This window comes from Kwoniella mangroviensis (genome assembly GCF_000507465.2).
Source record: "Kwoniella mangroviensis CBS 8507 chromosome 1 map unlocalized Ctg01, whole genome shotgun sequence".
NCBI classification, from domain to species: Eukaryota; Fungi; Basidiomycota; class Tremellomycetes; order Tremellales; family Cryptococcaceae; genus Kwoniella; species Kwoniella mangrovensis.
This window is the reverse complement of record NW_027062533.1, coordinates 10,681,274-10,699,459: the sequence shown is the minus strand read 5'-3', so window position 1 is coordinate 10,699,459 and position 18,186 is coordinate 10,681,274. Positions and strand designations below refer to the sequence as shown.

At 44.8% G+C, this 18,186-nt stretch overlaps 8 protein-coding genes and 1 non-coding gene across 9 annotated transcripts; 7 read left to right on the top strand and 2 right to left on the bottom strand.

Annotated features, from left to right (window-relative positions):
* Positions 1-679: 679 nt before the first annotated feature.
* Positions 680-2,908, top strand: I203_104057 (uncharacterized protein; the record flags this gene model as incomplete). Its single annotated transcript, XM_019149622.1, has 10 exons — positions 680-907; positions 977-1,146; positions 1,224-1,318; positions 1,397-1,541; positions 1,609-1,627; positions 1,687-1,909; positions 1,975-2,084; positions 2,151-2,170; positions 2,233-2,481; positions 2,554-2,908. The coding sequence occupies 10 exons, from the start codon at positions 680-682 to the stop codon at positions 2,906-2,908; spliced, it is 1,614 nt and encodes a 537-aa protein (XP_019001165.1).
* A 696-nt stretch (positions 2,909-3,604) lies between these two features.
* Positions 3,605-4,628, top strand: I203_104056 (uncharacterized protein; the record flags this gene model as incomplete). Its single annotated transcript, XM_019149621.1, has 4 exons — positions 3,605-4,017; positions 4,092-4,235; positions 4,313-4,473; positions 4,534-4,628. The coding sequence occupies 4 exons, from the start codon at positions 3,605-3,607 to the stop codon at positions 4,626-4,628; spliced, it is 813 nt and encodes a 270-aa protein (XP_019001164.1).
* Positions 4,629-5,210: 582 nt separating this feature from the next.
* I203_104055 (uncharacterized protein) lies at positions 5,211-6,426 on the top strand (the record flags this gene model as incomplete). The annotated part of the gene is made up of 5 exons (XM_019149620.1): positions 5,211-5,458; positions 5,639-5,791; positions 5,846-5,977; positions 6,045-6,257; positions 6,324-6,426. 5 exons carry the CDS (start codon positions 5,211-5,213, stop codon positions 6,424-6,426), a joined length of 849 nt encoding a protein of 282 aa, XP_019001163.1.
* A 106-nt stretch (positions 6,427-6,532) lies between these two features.
* I203_104054 lies at positions 6,533-6,647 on the bottom strand. The gene has a single exon (XR_002021907.2). It is a non-coding gene; the product is annotated as a 5S ribosomal RNA (ribosomal RNA).
* A 448-nt stretch (positions 6,648-7,095) lies between these two features.
* On the top strand, positions 7,096-10,507 carry I203_104053 (uncharacterized protein; the record flags this gene model as incomplete). The annotated part of the gene is made up of 8 exons (XM_065517459.1): positions 7,096-8,160; positions 8,299-8,976; positions 9,051-9,362; positions 9,446-9,706; positions 9,792-9,915; positions 9,981-10,014; positions 10,087-10,235; positions 10,317-10,507. 8 exons carry the CDS (start codon positions 7,096-7,098, stop codon positions 10,505-10,507), a joined length of 2,814 nt encoding a protein of 937 aa, XP_065374277.1.
* A 1,886-nt stretch (positions 10,508-12,393) lies between these two features.
* I203_104052 (uncharacterized protein) lies at positions 12,394-13,194 on the top strand (the record flags this gene model as incomplete). The annotated part of the gene is made up of 6 exons (XM_019149618.1): positions 12,394-12,503; positions 12,590-12,644; positions 12,730-12,775; positions 12,884-12,987; positions 13,056-13,082; positions 13,141-13,194. 6 exons carry the CDS (start codon positions 12,394-12,396, stop codon positions 13,192-13,194), a joined length of 396 nt encoding a protein of 131 aa, XP_019001161.1.
* Positions 13,195-13,780: 586 nt separating this feature from the next.
* On the top strand, positions 13,781-15,033 carry I203_104051 (uncharacterized protein; the record flags this gene model as incomplete). The annotated part of the gene is made up of 6 exons (XM_019149617.1): positions 13,781-13,855; positions 13,916-14,056; positions 14,110-14,435; positions 14,503-14,554; positions 14,609-14,819; positions 14,876-15,033. The coding sequence occupies 6 exons, from the start codon at positions 13,781-13,783 to the stop codon at positions 15,031-15,033; spliced, it is 963 nt and encodes a 320-aa protein (XP_019001160.1).
* Positions 15,034-15,355: 322 nt separating this feature from the next.
* I203_104050 (uncharacterized protein) lies at positions 15,356-16,699 on the bottom strand (the record flags this gene model as incomplete). Its single annotated transcript, XM_019149616.1, has 3 exons — positions 15,356-15,978; positions 16,043-16,201; positions 16,279-16,699. 3 exons carry the CDS (start codon positions 16,697-16,699, stop codon positions 15,356-15,358), a joined length of 1,203 nt encoding a protein of 400 aa, XP_019001159.1.
* Positions 16,700-17,067: 368 nt separating this feature from the next.
* On the top strand, positions 17,068-18,117 carry I203_104049 (uncharacterized protein; the record flags this gene model as incomplete). The annotated part of the gene is made up of 1 exon (XM_019149615.1): positions 17,068-18,117. One exon carries the CDS (start codon positions 17,068-17,070, stop codon positions 18,115-18,117), a length of 1,050 nt encoding a protein of 349 aa, XP_019001158.1.
* Between the last annotated feature and the right edge of the window lie 69 nt (positions 18,118-18,186).

Genomic DNA, 18,186 nt, shown 5'->3' with positions numbered 1-18,186 from the left:
TATTCATCAACACCCTCTTCACCTCATACCTTGTCTGAATCACATCTCCTTCATATCCGTGGCAAAGTCAAAGTTAAGCGCAGGCGCAATTGAAACGAAAGGAAACGAACGATCCCAAGTCATCTTCCCATTTACGTCCAAATCGAAGGATGAATAACAATTAAAGTTGGAATTAAGGAACTTACAAACAAGACAGTAAACTCTACGAACACTTGAGTATTGTATTCCAGTAATTCATCTTGTTGTGGGATAGGCAATCGTCATATTTCTGGATGACCTAACGAACAAACGATTATCAGTACTCATTCATTCTATTTCGACTATCCTCTACCGACAGTGAGAATTCACACCTACACTTACTCCACTACTCTCATTTACCAACCTACTTCCAAACGATTAGATGATTTAGCGGAACATAATCAACAACATCCTACTTACTTGTATATAACACGCTCTTTTCGGAACGACAACACGCTCATTTAGATAACAACACAGTGATTCTGCGAGAATCGCAAACAGCGGAATCTCTCGAATTTGATACACAACAAAGAAAAGGACACGACGCAACCTTTGCATATCAAACAAACAATCTTTATGTGTATAGAAACAACGAAAACCTCAAGAACGAAATAATCTCTGTAGATCAAATAGTCTCGATCTCGAATAGACCACCTCAACAATGATCAACATACCTTTCATCTCCCTTTTTGTCATCCTCTTATACGTGGCGCCATCGGCACAAGCACTGAAATCATGGTATACTCCACCAGGAGGTACACCAGCAGGATCAGTAGCGGGCGATAAAGTCCGAGGAGTCAATTTGGGAGGATGGTTCATATTGGAAAATTGGATGATGCCTAGTTTTTTCGAAGATGAAGTATTGAAAGATACCTATATAAACGATGAGGTGGGTCTAGTCTTCCCTTCTACACAGAGCGGTTACCATTGCAGAGACTGACTGTTATCACGTTTATAGTGGGTCTACTGCTCTTACCTCGGTAAAGAAGAATGTCTAAATCGATTAGAGAAACACTGGGATTCATATATAACAGAAGATGATTTCAAGAGATTCGCCAATTATTCTTTGAATACTGTTAGAATACCTATGGGTTATTGGTCATGGACCGATCCAGAGGAATATGAACCGTGAGTTGTAGTCTTCCCAGATGGGATGGGTATGGCGAAGGCGAAGTCAGGCTAATGTGTTTGATTTGGAATGATAGATACATTCAAGGTCAATTACCGTACCTCGAAAGAGCGCTAAACTGGTCAAGTTGGTATGGTCTAGACGTCCTGATGGATTTACATGGATTACCAGGTAAGTCGACCACCATGGTCTGATACCGCACTTAATATCTGGCCCCTGATTTGGATGGTACTGATAACTTGTGAATAGGCGGTCAAAACGGTCAAGATAATCAAGGATACAAAGGTCCGATCGAATTCCAAAACAATGCAACTAACATGGAAAGAGCCATGGATGCCTTGGCGAATATGACTAAATTTGTCACTCAGGATAAGTTCGACGGAGTTGTCAAGGCGTAAGTTCACCCTTCACTACTATCGATTATGTTCAAAGGGATTAATGATTTGGAACATCATCGATAGGATTCAACTCACGAATGAGGTAAGTGTTGATACTTCGTATAAGCTGAAACGGTGTCAGTGGCTAACTTGCGATTATAGCCATACATCCTTGAATATTCCTCCAACGGAATGGATTTCAACGTCTTGGCGGATTTCTACGTCCAGGGTTATAACACAGTCAGAGCCAACGAACATATCTTATCGGGTTCCAATGAAGTAATGGTAGTCATACATGATGCTTTCCAACCTGTATTGAATTGGAAGTATTTCTGGTCACAGGAGAGTATGGGTTTGAATTGGACGAACTACGCATTAGATACTCGTAAGTCGCTTCCTGATCACAACGATACAATCCGCGAACAGTCAGCTGATACAAATCGCTTTTAGATATATACGATGCCTTTGGCGGTTCCAATTTGAAAACCTATCAGGAACATCTGGATACGATTTGCGCTCAGGCTGCTGCTATCTCCGAAGCTCAGACGTATTTCCCTGTGGTGAGTCTTCTCTTCATATGTTAACATAATCACCTAGCGCTGATTTATGTTTTCTAAATCATACAGATTGTCGGCGAATTCTCTCTGTAAGTATTCACTAAATATCAATGGGAAAAAGCTATAAGCTGATTATCCTCTTGTGTAACAGCGGAACCAACACCTACTGCGTAGATTACCAGAGCTGTTTCGGCCTAACCCTCGACGAGGTGATCTCAAATATTACCTCATCGTACGAAGCCAACCTGTTCATGAGGCAGTTCTGGGAAGTTCAAAGTAATGTATATGAATTGGGAGCTGGATGGATCTTCTGGTCGGTACATCATGAACTGGCCGGTCCATGGAGTTGGACCCAGTCAGCCGCGCAGAATTGGATGCCTGAGGATCCTAATGAGAAAATGTAAGTGCACCCACCTACCCTTTTGGAGATAATGCTCCCCGCGCTAAATCATGTTACTCCCTCTGTGTTTAGTTGGCCATTCTACTCCAACGCTTCTTCATACTGCTTGGATACCTACAACCCTATTCAGGGAGATCAAAATATGCCATATTTCCCCACTTACGCCAACAATTACACCAACATCGATATCTCAACCGTAACAAGGAAATACTATGTCAATTCAACGGGAACTGAGGCAATAGCAAATTCGACCAGTGTAACTTCGACGGGTGATTCCACTTCAGCGGGCAATAGCTCTTCTTCTACCACGACGAACAGTACTTCATCTGCAACATCTGCGGCCAATGCATCTCAAAGAGAATTGTTGGGCGTAGGCGTGTGGACAAGTTTGTTATTCGTGCTTGTTTCAATCACTTCAATACTTTAGAATTGATGTCGGACCCTTTTTGCTTTTTGCTGGACCAAAAGGACCTTTTTCTGTAAATAGTTTTATTCTACACTCGTGCTTTTCACCGATTACCCATTTTGGATCTCATACTTTTAGATAACTCAGACCTAATAAACTTTTAGGAAATTATGTAGCGCTGGACACTATTAAGGTAAATAAAGTATAGATATATCTCCCACGAATCAAACGTAAATCAAAGTCATGCAATGAACCCCCTTATCATCTTAAAACATCACACTACATATGTGCGCTAAGGTCGATTTTGGATTGTGTCCGTTGTTGAACGTTAGTGGCAAATTCAATTCACCAAGAGGCCGAATGGAGGGAGTGTTTGAAAGTCGCCTTTCTGGCGTTGATGCAATGTACCACTCCAAGGCGGCGGGTGGTGAAGAAACACGCATGATTTTATGTCCAGCAAAGTAAGTATTGTACTAAAGCTATCGACTGTTTGCCAGGTTCTTGTACAAACACGAATAAAAGTCGTGGGGAAGTTTCCCCTCGAAAAGAATACAGTCACTTTCCTGTGCTTCTCTCGGTTAGATAGACATATCAATCACACCCCAGTAGGTGATGTAGGCATGTTATATCTATTAACAAAAGGTTACATTCTTCTGCTTCCATCTCCCCTCTCTCTTAACCGTCAGACTTCCATCACATCAACCATAACACAAGACCATGTCTGAACAACCATTAGACACTTCCAAGGGCCAAGTCAATCTTCCACTCTCGATCAAGCCCCATGATCTTATCCACCCAACCAAAGAAACAATGAAGATATTGTGGGATGCATGTGCAATCGATATATCCGAATCCGGCAGATTGTTCTTGATCAATCAATTATCCCCCGTGATAGCTTCAAGGAAGGATGGAAATTTCCCATGGGCTGCACATGGTCAATTCCTTCGTTTGATGATCGTTCATTTCCTCGAATCTAGATGGCCTCGTCTGGTCTCTCTTGTACCTTCCTTCGGGAAGTTGGATGAACCCTTGAAGTTGGTCAAGATTAAGAGGGAAACTGGACCTGGATATACGGCTGATACTAAGAGATCATTCGAAGTAGCAAGCAACTTTACTAAAGATCTTCCCTTGTAAATACTATATAATTCAATTGCATATGTCTGCACTAAACTTGAATTTGACTTTGCTGATTGAGGGGCTGTAGATTGATAGGAGCGTTATCTCTCGTTCCGGCTCATCATGAGGTTTTAAGAATGTGTTTCGCCGCTCTGGCTTCCCTCGTACCTTGGTCATCTGACAGATCCCTCATGATATATGAGCAAGCAAGAGATACAGGACTAGCAGCGATGTAAGTCAAGTGACGGTCCCTATCATGTCGATCGAAACTCTCGACTAACCCAGTCTAATTGACCAATGTGGCAACAGGGAAGAGACGATCTTTCTAACTATTGCTGAAGTCAGCATCGCAATGTGTAAAAAAGTGGATACGTTTCCAGAGGCTTTAGGCGATCTGGTCGATACAGCGCTGGAGATTTACAAGTGGTTTCCGTTTACTAGCTATGGAGGAATGATCAGATGGACCGAACGTGAGTGCCACTCAAACTCAACCATGACACTGACTGATCGCTGATGCACCTCACGCGCAGTGTTGGAAGAAGCTATGGTGAGATGGCCAAACCTCTATAAGTATGATCCAATTAGATCGGTGTTGCCTACGATAAGGAATCAGAAGAAGTTCTAGTCGGGAGAGAATAAGGACGCTGGGCTCATAGGGATTGTGGACCAGTGGAGCATCCATGTTATACAAGGAAAGTCTTCGTTATTCATCCGTAATGCTGATAGTAGTGCAGTCAGTTGCAACCACAGCGTACTTGGCCGTTACTATCGATTGATTCCGGATTTTGTATTGAGATTATTTGTAATTATATGTCATTCCTGTCTATGACGTTGCAATAGCGATCAGAGCACGAGGTTTGCAGCAACACCTTCCTTGAATATGTTTGTAAACACACAATATTTTTGGATCTGATTCTGCCTCGACTTTTCCACATTTCACGAGGTCACGAGGCGAGTGCGTGTGATGACAGCACGAAAAACACGCTGTTTAGCACAATCGAGTGAAACCGAACGATGTGGGCGTCCAAGATACATGTCTTGGAGTACATGCATACGGTAGCTGATTAGTCTCGATGCAATGAATCTACAGCTTCTTTTCCGTTGCCAAATGCACGATTGACCCTCTTATACTTTCGTATAATTATCATCTCTTCTACCATCACCATCATCACCAAGTTTCGATCTAAGCACAACAACTCTGTCAGAAATGCCTCAAGAAGAAAGGCCTCCTGGAGTTCAGACCAAGGCTACCCCGCCTACCCCTGCTCGAAGGCCCAGTTATCCACCTACCCCACCTACACCTACGTCCATCGAATTACCCCTACCTATCCAGCCTAAGGATCTGATCGAGCCGACCATCGAGACTATCATAACACTATGGAGGGCTTGGCCACTGGATTGGTCAGTGGTGAGACAAGGTATGGCATTGCAGCATCTCACAGAGCTCCTTGATGGGTAAGCTTCCACATCATCCATCACTTTCACGAAAATCGTGTTCGCCACTGAGTTTCCTTATTGACGACACTTTTGTTCTCACTCTCATCTATCCAGGCCGGAGGCAGAACATAGCCCAAGAATGTATCGGGGGAATCGAGGTCAAGCATCTAGATTGATGCGTCTCATGATCATCGATAGTCATTGGAAGAACATCTCTTTGCTTGATAAATCTGTAACTCGAGGTATCACCTCTCCTATCGAGACTGTCAAGAAGAACAAGGATACATGTAAGGCTGGAACCATACAAGAGAATGTCAAGGTAGCGATGAAATTGAACGAACAAGCCACAGAGTGAGCTTCCTTTTCTCTTCGAAGCGCTCTGACACCGTCGACTAAATTTTTCAGGGAATTTCAACTTGGTCGATATCCCAAATCCCTCACAACATACCTTCAAGGGTTAGCAGTTCTATGCCCTTGGTCGTGCGATGACTCGATTATGACTTTCGATCTAGCCAAGAACGCTGGACTGTCCAACATGTAAGTTGCGTTCAGGCTCCAAAGATAGCTTAACGGAATGATACTCATATTGAATGATTCGTTTCAGTGAGCAACAACTTCTCCTCAACATCGCTCGAGCGGCACTTGCATGGTCCCTCCTCCTTCCCGATACAAGGCAAAACAAATTGCTCTGCCCGATACTTGTCGACTCTACTCTCCAAGCGTTCGAGCTTTTCCCTTACATCACTTTCGAAGGTTTGATTCAAGTCAGCGATCGTAAGTTGATGTCCACTGGCAATATAGACTGTGTCATTGGAGAGTTAATGAGTGCCTCAGTCCAGCATGAATGTATCACCTGATGGCCGGAGTACTCTTCTTCGGACAGAAAGAGACTGTTCGCAATGCGAAGAGTGGACAGGAAAGAATGGGAGAAACAACCTCCGGAGGAATGGGCTACGCGAGATCTCTCCGCGGTCCATCAAGCTTGATTATAGGGGATTGAAATGTACTATGTAACATGCAAGAAGAATCAGCTGTCTCCATTGCGGTCTGCAGTATTTTGATGGAGATGGATGATAGCATAAAAAAGACAAGAACTACAGCACCCGGGATTCCCAAGTGGTCCCCCACCTTGGTACTAACCGAGCGATAGGTAACTTAATTGCGCAGAACGGACGGGATGCGATGTTTTTTACCTTCTATGGCCGTAGATGAAAGATCAAGCGGAATGACGTTGTATATATACCTTGTTCAGTTCCGAATGGAGATAAGAGGACCGGGAAGGAACTGCGTCTACACTGGAAAGCTAGGCTGGGTTTGCCATTTGAATTACATAGATGTATGAGACAGTGTCGTGCGGTGCGAATTGCTGCCAACCCGATTAGGTAGCAGACACGATGCATGAGTAGCGAACATCTTCACACGATAAGACATAAAGTTTTATGAGACGAGAATCGACATTCCTCCAGTGCCACATTCCGAATTTCCCTTTCGCCACGTGATCAGACGCGAGCGGTTAGATGCAACTCAACAACAACATTGATGGACAGAAATCATCATTTTGTGTTATGATTCTAATCAACATTCCTGTCTAGTGAATAGCATCCGATCATCGTCACGCTCACATCATAAGATAATACAGCCGATGGTTCACCAGCATGCCTGCAAGACGTAAGCCTTCTGCGAGAGCTAAAGGTCGAAATACGGCAACGTCCACTCCTGCAGTATCTAGTCGAGCTACCTCCCGAGACTCAAGCTCCCTCTCGCCCGCGAAGTCACCGGGGATTGAAGTAGCTGCGGATGAAGATATTGATCTTGAAGGTGGAGACGAACAAGAGATGGATGACGCACAGTTCGAGAACGGAGACGATGAAGAAGAGCAGGACGAAACTCAGATAGAAAATGATGATGGCGAGGAGGAGGATCAAGATGACGAAGAAGAGGAAGATGAAGAGGATGGCAGCGATGAGGACGAGGAGGACGAGGAGGAGGACGAAGACGAAGAAGAGCAAGGAAGCGACGACAACGAAGAGGATGAAGAGGAAGAGGATGAAGAGGAAGAAGATGAAGAGGAAGAAGATGAAGAGGACGAGAATGTGACAGAAGAGAAGGATGGAGCCGAGTCTGATTCGGATGATACTGAGTCGGACGAAGAGAATGGTAATAAAGGAAAAGCAAAATCGAAATCGAAACCTAAAACCGGCAGTGCATTTGATAACGAGGACGATCTTGTGCAAGAAGAGGATGCTGCATTTACCAAAGATGATACATCTTGTCCGCCCTCCTTGAAATTCTATTACCCTCTTCCCGTTGAAAGACTTTCCGATCAACCTGAACCTCACAGATCGTTCAAAGTTGCTCGATTCCTCAAATGTCAAGCTCCCGATTGCGACTGTGAAGGATTACAGCCACCTCCAGATCATGTCCTTGAGATTGGAGACTCACCGACCAATGAAAATCAAAATAGTAAAGAAGCCAAATCGCACAGGAAGCAAAAGAAAGGAGAATCAGACGATGAGGACGAAGATGGAGATATCAGTATGTCAGATGATACGGAAGAGAGGCGGAGACAGATGTGGATCAACGAGAAAGGATGGTGGAAGATGTGTGGGAGATGTAAACATGGGTGGGATGGGGAAGGCCATGTATGGCCTAAAGATTTGAGTACGTCGGAGAAGAGAAGAAGGACAAACGTAGTGGGAAGAATTGAGGAGATTCTGAAGGTGAGTCAAACCTACGTTCTGGTCCCATCTTACGCTCAGCGGTGTGAAAAGCAGAAACCATCGAATAGCTTGACATACATAATTACCATGCAATATCAGAAGCACCAAGGATGCTGACCTGACGCGCCCCCGTCGTAGGACGAGAAACTTCTTCTTACATTCCCTACTCCTAAGATAGAACAGACAGAAGGCTTGTTCAAACAGCTAGACCATTTCCATCGACCCTCTGGTAAACGACCTACTGTACCTGGCTTGCCTGAACCATCAAATATCACTTCGCCTCAAGGTTCCGGATCTGGTGAAACACCTCGAGAGAGGGAAACCAGTGAGCTAGATCTACATGGAGAAGACGGTAACGAACAGAGACCAAGGAAGAGACGGAGGAGCGGATCTTCTCAGAGTCAAGATGAGATTGATATCGATGACGAGGCGAATAAACCTCATAAACATGGAAAGAAGAAACCCGGTAAAACCGCTGGGAAAGGTAGAGAACCCCGTACGGTCGTCAGAGGTACCCATGGAATAGTATCTATGGAAACTGATGCGGACGGAAATCAACATGTCGCTGGGAAACCAGATCAGGAAAAGAACGAAGATGGAGAGGAAGAGGACGACGAAGAGGATGTCCCACTTGCCAAAAGGCCGGAGCTGGACGAACAGGAAAGAAAGCGAAGGACAGAAATCAAGGAAAAGGAAAAGGAGAAAGAAGAGGAATTGATGAGAAGGCTGACGAAAGGTGCGAATGCGGATCATGGTCGAGATGGCATAGGAGAAGCTCAAGGGATAGATGTGGAGATATGGGAAGGTGTCGAATTGGTGTGTGATCTCTTCTCAGCTGGAACGTTGTCCTCGTATTCAGCGCATCTCAGCTGATATGTCTATCTGGACAGCCCAAATTGCCACTTCGTCCAGCTGCTATAGAACAACAGAATGAAGAGATACGATTACCAGTCGTGTCATCAAGAAATCCCACACCTGTAGCAACTATCCTGTTGATCGGGCTGAAAAACCTATTTCAACGTCAGTTACCAAAAATGCCTAGAGAGTATATTACAAGATTGGTTCTGGATAAAAATCACATCAGTATGGCCATTGTCAAGAGAGGGTGGAAAGTCGTTGGTGGAATTTGTTATAGACCTTTCGAAAGTAGGGGATTTGCGGAGATTGTGTTCTGTGCTGTTGACAGTTCTGAGCAGATCAAGGTGAGTGACTTTTTTGTGGAAGGCGGCTTCGAGCAAACACTGAGTCATACGGTCAGCTGACTAGATGATTTTGTGAACCGTAGGGTTATGGTTCTCATCTCATGAACTCGCTCAAAGATCATGTACGCGCAGCTCACCCCACTATCAACCATTTCTTGACGTATGCCGATAATTACGCCGTTGGATATTTCAAGAAACAAGGCTTCACCAAAGAGATCTCGTACCCAAGAGAAAGATGGGTGGGGTATATCAAGGACTATGAAGGTGGTACGATCATGCAGTGCACTATGTTGCCGAAAGTTAAATACATGGAAGTGCACCAGATGTTAGCTGATCAGAAGGCGGTGAGCCGTGTTCCAATTGTTCCTGCTAATGACCCGCAACAAGCGTGATCTGGATTGCTGATATGGTCTGGGTCACATTCTATAGGCAATACTGGCAAAAATACGGACCATATCAAGATCGCATATCGTACATCCCGGTTTAGCGATTTTTAGAGATAGGAAACCTGGCGAGGAGATCAAATTGAGTAAAGAGCAGGTGCCTGGATTAGGTGAGCTGTGCTTCAGTCTTATAATCTGACCAAGAGAAACACAGCTGATAGTAGGCGTTGAGCAGCTGAAAGTGGTTGGAACCCTGACCTCGATGATATGTAAGTCAAACTCAAGGTGTTATATATAACATGTCCGTGATTGACCCTGGATCGTCTATCGTCACATTTCAGTATTCGACAACCTAAGCGTAACCCCCATCATGTGTTATTACAGCTCGTCCTCAACGATATGCAGAACGAACCTTCCTCGTGGCCATTTACCAAACCTGTTGATGGAAACGTGGTGGTGGATTATTATCAGGTGATAAAGGAGCCCATGGGTAAGTCTATCTCGGATTGTATTGAGACATGCGTTGTCGACTCGAAGCTTACATTCTCTTGAACATACCATTCATAACCAGATCTATCGACCATGGAATATAAACTTGAGAATAACCATTATGAGACTGTAGAAGATTTCGTCGGCGATGCTAAATTGATGTTTGATAATTGTAGGCAATACAATGGTGAAAAATCAACTTATACGAAACAAGCCAATTCGTTGGAGAAAGCTTTAGACAAGATATTGAAAAAGAGACAATCTGTGTTGTAATATTCTATCTACATCTAACGCTCTGTATGTATCATATGATATGCACACGCACATGCATTGCGCTGCTGATTGATTGACATCCGGTTGACGTTTCTCTCTAAATCGAGACTGGTTGACTGCTGTACTACCATATATATCGTGGGAATATTATGTGTATCGATAAGAAGCTCATCAAAGATGGTAGATTCTCTATTGTTCAGAACGTCATTATCGATTGGTGTGAATACCACGATATCGTGTGATATATATTTATGTGCGATGATCTGGATGTAAAGCACTGCAAAGTATGTATGTCGGTGCTGTATGAATCTATGGATACCACCTTGCCACTGTACACCATAGACCTCCCATCGAGCGCACTTATACGGAAGATGTGCTCAACTTCAAACGTATTGACAACGATGACTAAACCTTACGAAAGGTGAGTGACTTACATATCGTAAACGAGACAAGTGATGGTAGTAGTAGTAGTAATCAGCTATCCGGTAGTGCTCATCCTCCTCAACTTCCTCGGAACAACATCATGGAGAATGTCGAACTGAGTGCCTCATCGTGGCTAATGAGAGTGAGAGATCCACAACTGCTGGTGAAGATAATGGCTTACTACGCACTGTACGATGGCTTACTATTGTATGCTGTAGTCTGTTCCCACCTCATCTCGCCTTATACACCCACTGTTCACATCCACAGTCATTACTCAACGTTGAATAGCTTGATGGATCTGCTAGATGGGAGAACGATGATCTTGTGAGATGAGTTGCTTTCGAGCTTCACGATCATGGAAGGGTGTATTTCTCCCCTTCTTCTTTTTGTGTGCGATCTAATGTTATTCAGATCTATGGTCAGAGTGGAGACTATGCATAGCAATCAATGAATTACCCGTGGCTCAAAGTGGAATTGCCCCTGTGAGGGAGACTGCCGTTGCGCGAGAAGCGATCTCTTTCCTTCTCATTACGCAGCTCTGACAAGGAGCCATCAGCTCCACGACCCTCGACCCACACACGGATTGTGCGAACACACATGCAGTAACACACAGACACAGGTACACGAGTACACAGCGCAGGGACTCTTGAGATCGTGCGTACATCCACTGAAAAGCCACTTTGATCATTTGCCACCGAACACGAGGCGGAGTGGGGAAAATCAATTCACTCCAATCTTTCCCCATCAATCAGCCAAGGTTGAATCTTCCCTTTTCTTCGCTTTCATCATCACTCTCACCTTTAATTGTCATCGGTCTCTTCGCCGATCTGTCTCTTAGAGTATCACGTCATATACCACGTCCGAAGTAGTTGAAAATCACTTTCCCCACTCCGAAGAACAAATCTCAACAACCCTAATCGACCAAAGGAGGGTTGTAGAAAGAGGGTGAGAGATGGGCGATGGAGGGCGAGAATGGCGATCTAACCCCAGAACGGAAAAAGAGCGCTAGAAAGTAGAAAGTAAAAAGTAGAAAATACAGAATAAGGACTCTTTGAGGTTCACTTTGCCTCTTTCGATTGTATGTGGACCATTCATGGATTCGATCCTTCTTTCTTTCTTTGCTCCTGATGGGATGATTGAACATACACTAGAATCGCAATTAAGCCGGTCAGCCGATCGAATTTTACTACACAGTTGAGTATCAGCTGCTGTGTACGTGTGTTGATGTGATGAGATAATTGATAGGCAAGTTCTTGAGTCTTCCTTCTTATTCAAGCTTACATTGAATAGTCTGTTATCACTCAATCACCGATTGATCGTGATCTTACACAAATTAAATACAGTATCGTACTCACCCAACTTTCATCCTCCTCTTCCTCTTGCCCCCCTTCAGACCAATTCACTCTTTTTGCCACAGTCTTTCACCTCGAGATTACGCCACGAAACTCACTCTGCTTTCGACGATGTCATCGTATTACGAGAGAAACAATGGAATAGTGAATGATTGTTATGAGGCGGAAGGTAAACTGAGGAGAGCCTGGGGATGGGGTGATTCCAAAGCGTATGAGAGATTGTGAGTCGGCACAATTCACCTTTTCATATGGGTTTGAGTGAAACGCAGCCCAAGGATGCGACTCTCAATGATGATCGGAATTGCAGGCAACGGTTCGCAAGTTGGTTTGAAGACATTTGGCTAGAGATTGATGATCTGAACGTGAGTCGAGATCATTCTTCGGTACTGGTACACTGCAACGACCTGGTTCTGGTGACGGGATGGATACTGATGATTTGGGATATAGGACGATGGACAACTTAACGACCGAGCAGAATGTGCTGCACTTCTTGGTAAGTAGGCGCATCGAGGATATCCGGAGCTCCACGACTGGATGGTCTGCCCGAAAGATTTTACAGAACATCAGGCTGATGATCCTGATCGTCACCGATTGTTTGTAGCTTGCGAAGAGCTTCTCACTTACACTCACATCCCATGCGAAGACTACCTCAAGTACATCGTCCGTATACGATGTTGTTTGAGACCTAACGAAATCTGGTATGATGTAAGTTCATTTTGTCAGAAAGCAATTTCGGGAAGTCAAGTGTTTGGTGTTGACGATGAGTTATTTAGTATCCATACGATGTTACTGGTCTCGAGGTGAGTATCTCCATTCACTTCGCGATCAGTATTCTTACGAACGCTATAATGAGCTTAGGACACAAGCGACGAGTCTTCAGATGATGGGATGATGTTCCATATGGAGATGTAAACATGTCTTGTCGGACAAGGCCTTCCGAGCACTTGAAGGATGAGAGAGGAAGAGAGAATCCCGCATTTGGGAGACTAGCTTTGGGAGAATAATTGTGAAATCATTCAAGTTGTAGATGATGTATTGTTAGCCTCTTCCGCAGAGAACACAAAATGGTTGTACATTTCACCTGTATGTTCAAACAAATCTCAATCACAGTCTGTAGATACCTCGCACTCTTATATTACCCCGAAACGTTTCTGAATTTGCATAACCACCAATGATGGTAGTGATGCTCATGTAACAACACGTAAAGACACTCTCTGTACCGCCTTGAAAGTGACTTCAATGGCCTGGAAGCGTCGGGACATAACCGACAACATGTTATGTCAAGATGCGGAACAGGTCGCCTGAATTGCCGGTCGGTAACAGTGAACCGCACCGGACCGCCTAAGCCTTTCCTGTTTTGCTGGATTCTAACATCGATTATTGCTGGCGTTTCTGCTCATAGGGGTACAAAGTACGCTCATTGTCTCTATATGATTCATGTACGAAATTGTTGAACAACTGAACACGTACTTGGCGAAGAAGGTCATCGAAATCAAAAATGGTAGCGCAAACAATTATACAGCAAGAATCACTGCTTAATTATGGCTGTGAACTTGGGGAAGGATCGCTTTGGGTGAGCGCATAAGCGATTCTCGCAAATGAAACCCGTCTGAAATGTTTCTTTATCAAACAGGACGCTAGAAGACAACGACTGTATTTCGTAGATATCCTAGGTTGCAGGATATACACTTATGAGCCGTCTACGGGCATACATGGGTTTCAATCGTTTGATCGAACTGTCACCGCTTTAGCTTTACTTGAGGATGATACTGGAGTGAGTGGGCTTGCTTTGTAGTCGCTATACAATCTGACATCAACAATGAGTAGCTCCTGGCAGTTATACAAGACGGTCTGGCTTTCATCAGTTTTGATCAATTGCCGTTCCCTCCCACTAATTCGGCCTCCACTTATAAGCGTTTGCCGGTCGATATCGATCATCTAAAAGGCTTCAACCGTTTCAACGAAGCTTGCGTGGATCCATCGGGGAAACGATGGCTAGTCGGAACCATGATGCACGAAGAAGACTTCCCTGCTTCCGCTGGAGGCGGTCTGTACGCTGTAACTCAATCAGGCGATGGATTAGCGGCAGACTTGCTCCTAGATCAGCTCACTGTGTCTAATGGTATGGGATGGACAGAAGATTCTAAAACTCTGTAAGTCGTCCTAATATTTTTATAATCCAACACAAGGCCAATATGGTCCAGCTAACGCCATCACTAGGTACTTCACCGACAGCTTGCGAAAGGAAATCGGTAAATATGATTACGACATTGTAGGTTTCCCTAACTTAAATGAATTTCGCAATCAAGCTGACCTTCTCGGTCAGAGCACTGGAAAGGTCAGCAACAAAAAAATCTTTAGCAATGTGGACAATGAGAACCTGGGAGTACCAGACGGTATGTGTCAAGACGACCAATACGGCATCTGGTCCGCGCGTTGGGGATCAGGCAAAGTCATCCGCTTCACACCGCAAGGCGAGATTGACCTCATCGTGCACTTACCACAAGCTTTGAACGTCACTTCTTGCATATTCGGTGGTGAGTTTAACCGCGAAGATCGAGTAGACCAATCCGTTCTGATAAGATTACTGTAGGCTCTGACCTCGATGAACTATACATAACTTCGGCAAAAACCGGAACTACCGATGAGCAGATCAAGAAACATCCTCTCAATGGGGATCTGTTCGTTGTGAAGGATTCAGGTTTCAGAGGAAGGGAGCGAACTCGTTTCTCAGGAGATTTCAGTAAATAGAGTCTGTCGGCCAAGTTTTGTCACTAGATATGCATTTCAGTAGTCATTAAGGCATCAGACGTTATACTGCAATTGGCCTTCCTGATGGCAGGTGTCTAAAACTGTAAACATGCTTTCGCTGAGTCCGATCGAGGTTTCTATGAGGTGCTCTACGGTGACTAAGGATTGCTCAGGGGTGGGTGACCTTGACTGTGCTGCCCTTTTCATATGCTCAACAGCTGAACATCCAGAACATGTACATCTTTTTCAGATCGTCCTGAAATAGTCTTGGCACACCTTGTTTCAGAGAAGTGGTGACGCGCTATGATCATGATCCATGCTCCTATCTATATTGATCTATAAGCTGTTTTATATCCACCTTATTACCGTCTGATTGCAACATTGCTTGGATCACTGCTACATCCCAGACCGTGTCTATGGGCTTGCCATAATCTTCCGCAGGATCTATAGCACGTCCTGCTTTCGTCGCTAGTACTGCTCTAGCGAAATAGGCCAACTCGACTTCTACTCCTTTCTTGGGACTGGTCTCCTTCACTGCCTCCACCTGACTACCAGCCGCAGGAGCCAACTCTAAAGTTCTAGTGCCTGAATCGTTCACTAATGTCAATTTCCCATTTAAACATGTGATGTTGAGGACTTGCAAATCACGAGGTAATTTTGATTCGATGTTTGGTAAAGCCCAAGTGAAGGTGATCGTACCTGCGGGTGAAGATTTTCCAGGTTGAGGTAAGTTGGGTCTATGTTGACGAGCAATGTCGAGTTTGCTAGAAGATCCACTTGGCTCTTTTGTAGCAGCTGAATCAGGAAGGACGAGAGCGAGAATCGTATCGTGTGGAGGTGTATGTTTTCGGTGTAAAGATGCAGAGGCGATGACTGCAGCTGGAGGATCGGGAAGGATGTTCCGAAGCATGGCAACTGAGTGGACACCTCCGTCGAGACAAAAACCTTTGGTGTTGATGAACCAAGTACAGTCAGTGATATGTAATGGTGAATGACTAGCTTAACTCACCACCTTGATAATCAGGAACATTTCTCCACGACGTCGCTTGCCATTTGTCGCCATCTGGGCAATAGTTCTGGTTCTGCAGATCCCAGAAGAGCACTGGTCCCAGAGCAGGATCTCGCAGCAGCTCTGCGGCTCTCTTGTGGATAGGTTCATGATCATAGTCTGTCAAAACATCAGCAACCCGTGTCGGAGCAAGAATTTGATGAAGGAAAAAAAGGAGGCAAAAACGGCAAACTCACCCTCAGCGACTCGCCAGATCAGGTTCTTCGGCTTCCAGTAATCCTCAAACTCCTTGATAAGTTCAAGACCAGCCTTGACATCTCGTTCAATTGGTTTCTCACTCAAGACATGTTTACCTGCCGCCCAGAATCGTTTCATCAAAGGTGGTTGGAATGCGAATGGTAGAACAATAACTACGGCATCTATTTCCGAGTCATTCAGGACCTGTTCGATACCTGCATCTCCGACAGCGACTTGAGGCTCAGAGCGACCAGCTGACTTGAAATGGCCAGCAAACCTGGCTGCAGCGATTTGGTCTAATGACCAAACGAACTTGACGTCAATGTAAGTTTGCGATACATGTACGAGTGAGGGTAAGTAGTCGGATTCGGAATAAATGCCGGTTCCTAACAGCGCGATCTTGATCTTGTTGTCAGTCATGGTGGTAAAAGGCTGTGTCTTTGTGGAATATAGATTGAACAGCAACAGGATAATCGAGTTTATACTTCAAGACGAAAACAATGATCCAGTTAACCTTCAGCAATTGACCAAGAACATCCCATGCACGCATGCATACAGGGGTCAGTGAGTTATGGAGAGAGCTTTTGCCGTAATAGTCGGTACAGATTTCGGTTCGGTTCAGCACGGTTAATCACGAATCCGACTGTGTTGGGCCGTATCGTTCTAAACTCAGAGCCACGTGCAGCGATCTTGGACGGACAGCAGAACTATTCAATTCACCTTCATAAAGCTACTTTATTGTCGTTCAAGAACAGGCGAGACCAGCACAATACGCACCGTTCGACACTATGGCTGTGAAATTTTTTGGCTCCCACCAGGGCAGAGACGTCTTAGCGGTTGACATACAATCGCCCGACGGGTCAACTACGGCAACTATCATCACCTTTGGTGCGGCGATACACGATCTCTCTGTTCCAACTGCCACGCAACCTCGAAGTGTCATTTTAGGATTTGACGAATTGAGCGGATATGTAGCCAACAAGCAATGGCATCATGGAGCGGTTGCTGGACGTGTCGCAAATCGAATCGCTCGTGGCCAATTTACACTAGACTCCACTCAATATAACATCGAAACCAATGAACCGACTGGTCATACTTGTCACGGAGGAAACAGTGGGTTAGGTCATAGAAATTGGACGTTAGAAAAGTACGACAAGAGTTCGGCAACGTTGATGTACAAATCACCAGATGGCGATCAGGGTTTTCCCGGCAATCTTCAGGTATCAGTCACCTACTCCATCCCCTCGACCGGTGTTTTCAGACTAGACTACAAAGCCCAAACCGATAAAAGGACTCCAGTCAGTCTCACCAATCACTCCTTCTTCAATGTCGATGGGGCTCGGGGTCCAGCTGTTCATAACAATCTGCAACAAAAGCTCACCATTGATGCCGATCAATACACCGCGGTAGATAAAGATCTCATCCCCACCGGTGAACTTGCAGATGTCGCAGGAACACCTTTCGATTTCCGCGAATCCCGCTCAATCGAGCTACTCGATGACAGAAGTGGATCACCTTTCCATTACGACTTAAACTATGTTCTTCGATCTCCTTCCATTCCAGGTAAATTACATCGAGGCGCCGAGCTCATCTCCTCAAATGGCGATCTTACAATGGAGTGCTGGACTGACCAGCCAGGCATTCAATTTTTCGATGGAGCTCCTATGGATCTCAAGGATCGAGGGCTTGGAGGTGCAATGAATGGCTATAGAGCTGGCTTGTGCCTCGAAACTCAGCTTTGGCCGGACTACATACATCACCCATCTTTCCCACAAAGCGTGATCAGTCCTGGTGACACGTATACCCATACGACCGAGTATCGATTTACAAAAGCGTAGATGAGACAACGATTTATTAATCCAAGGTAGATAGAGTAGTCAGTACATTACACAGTCATATGCATTGAT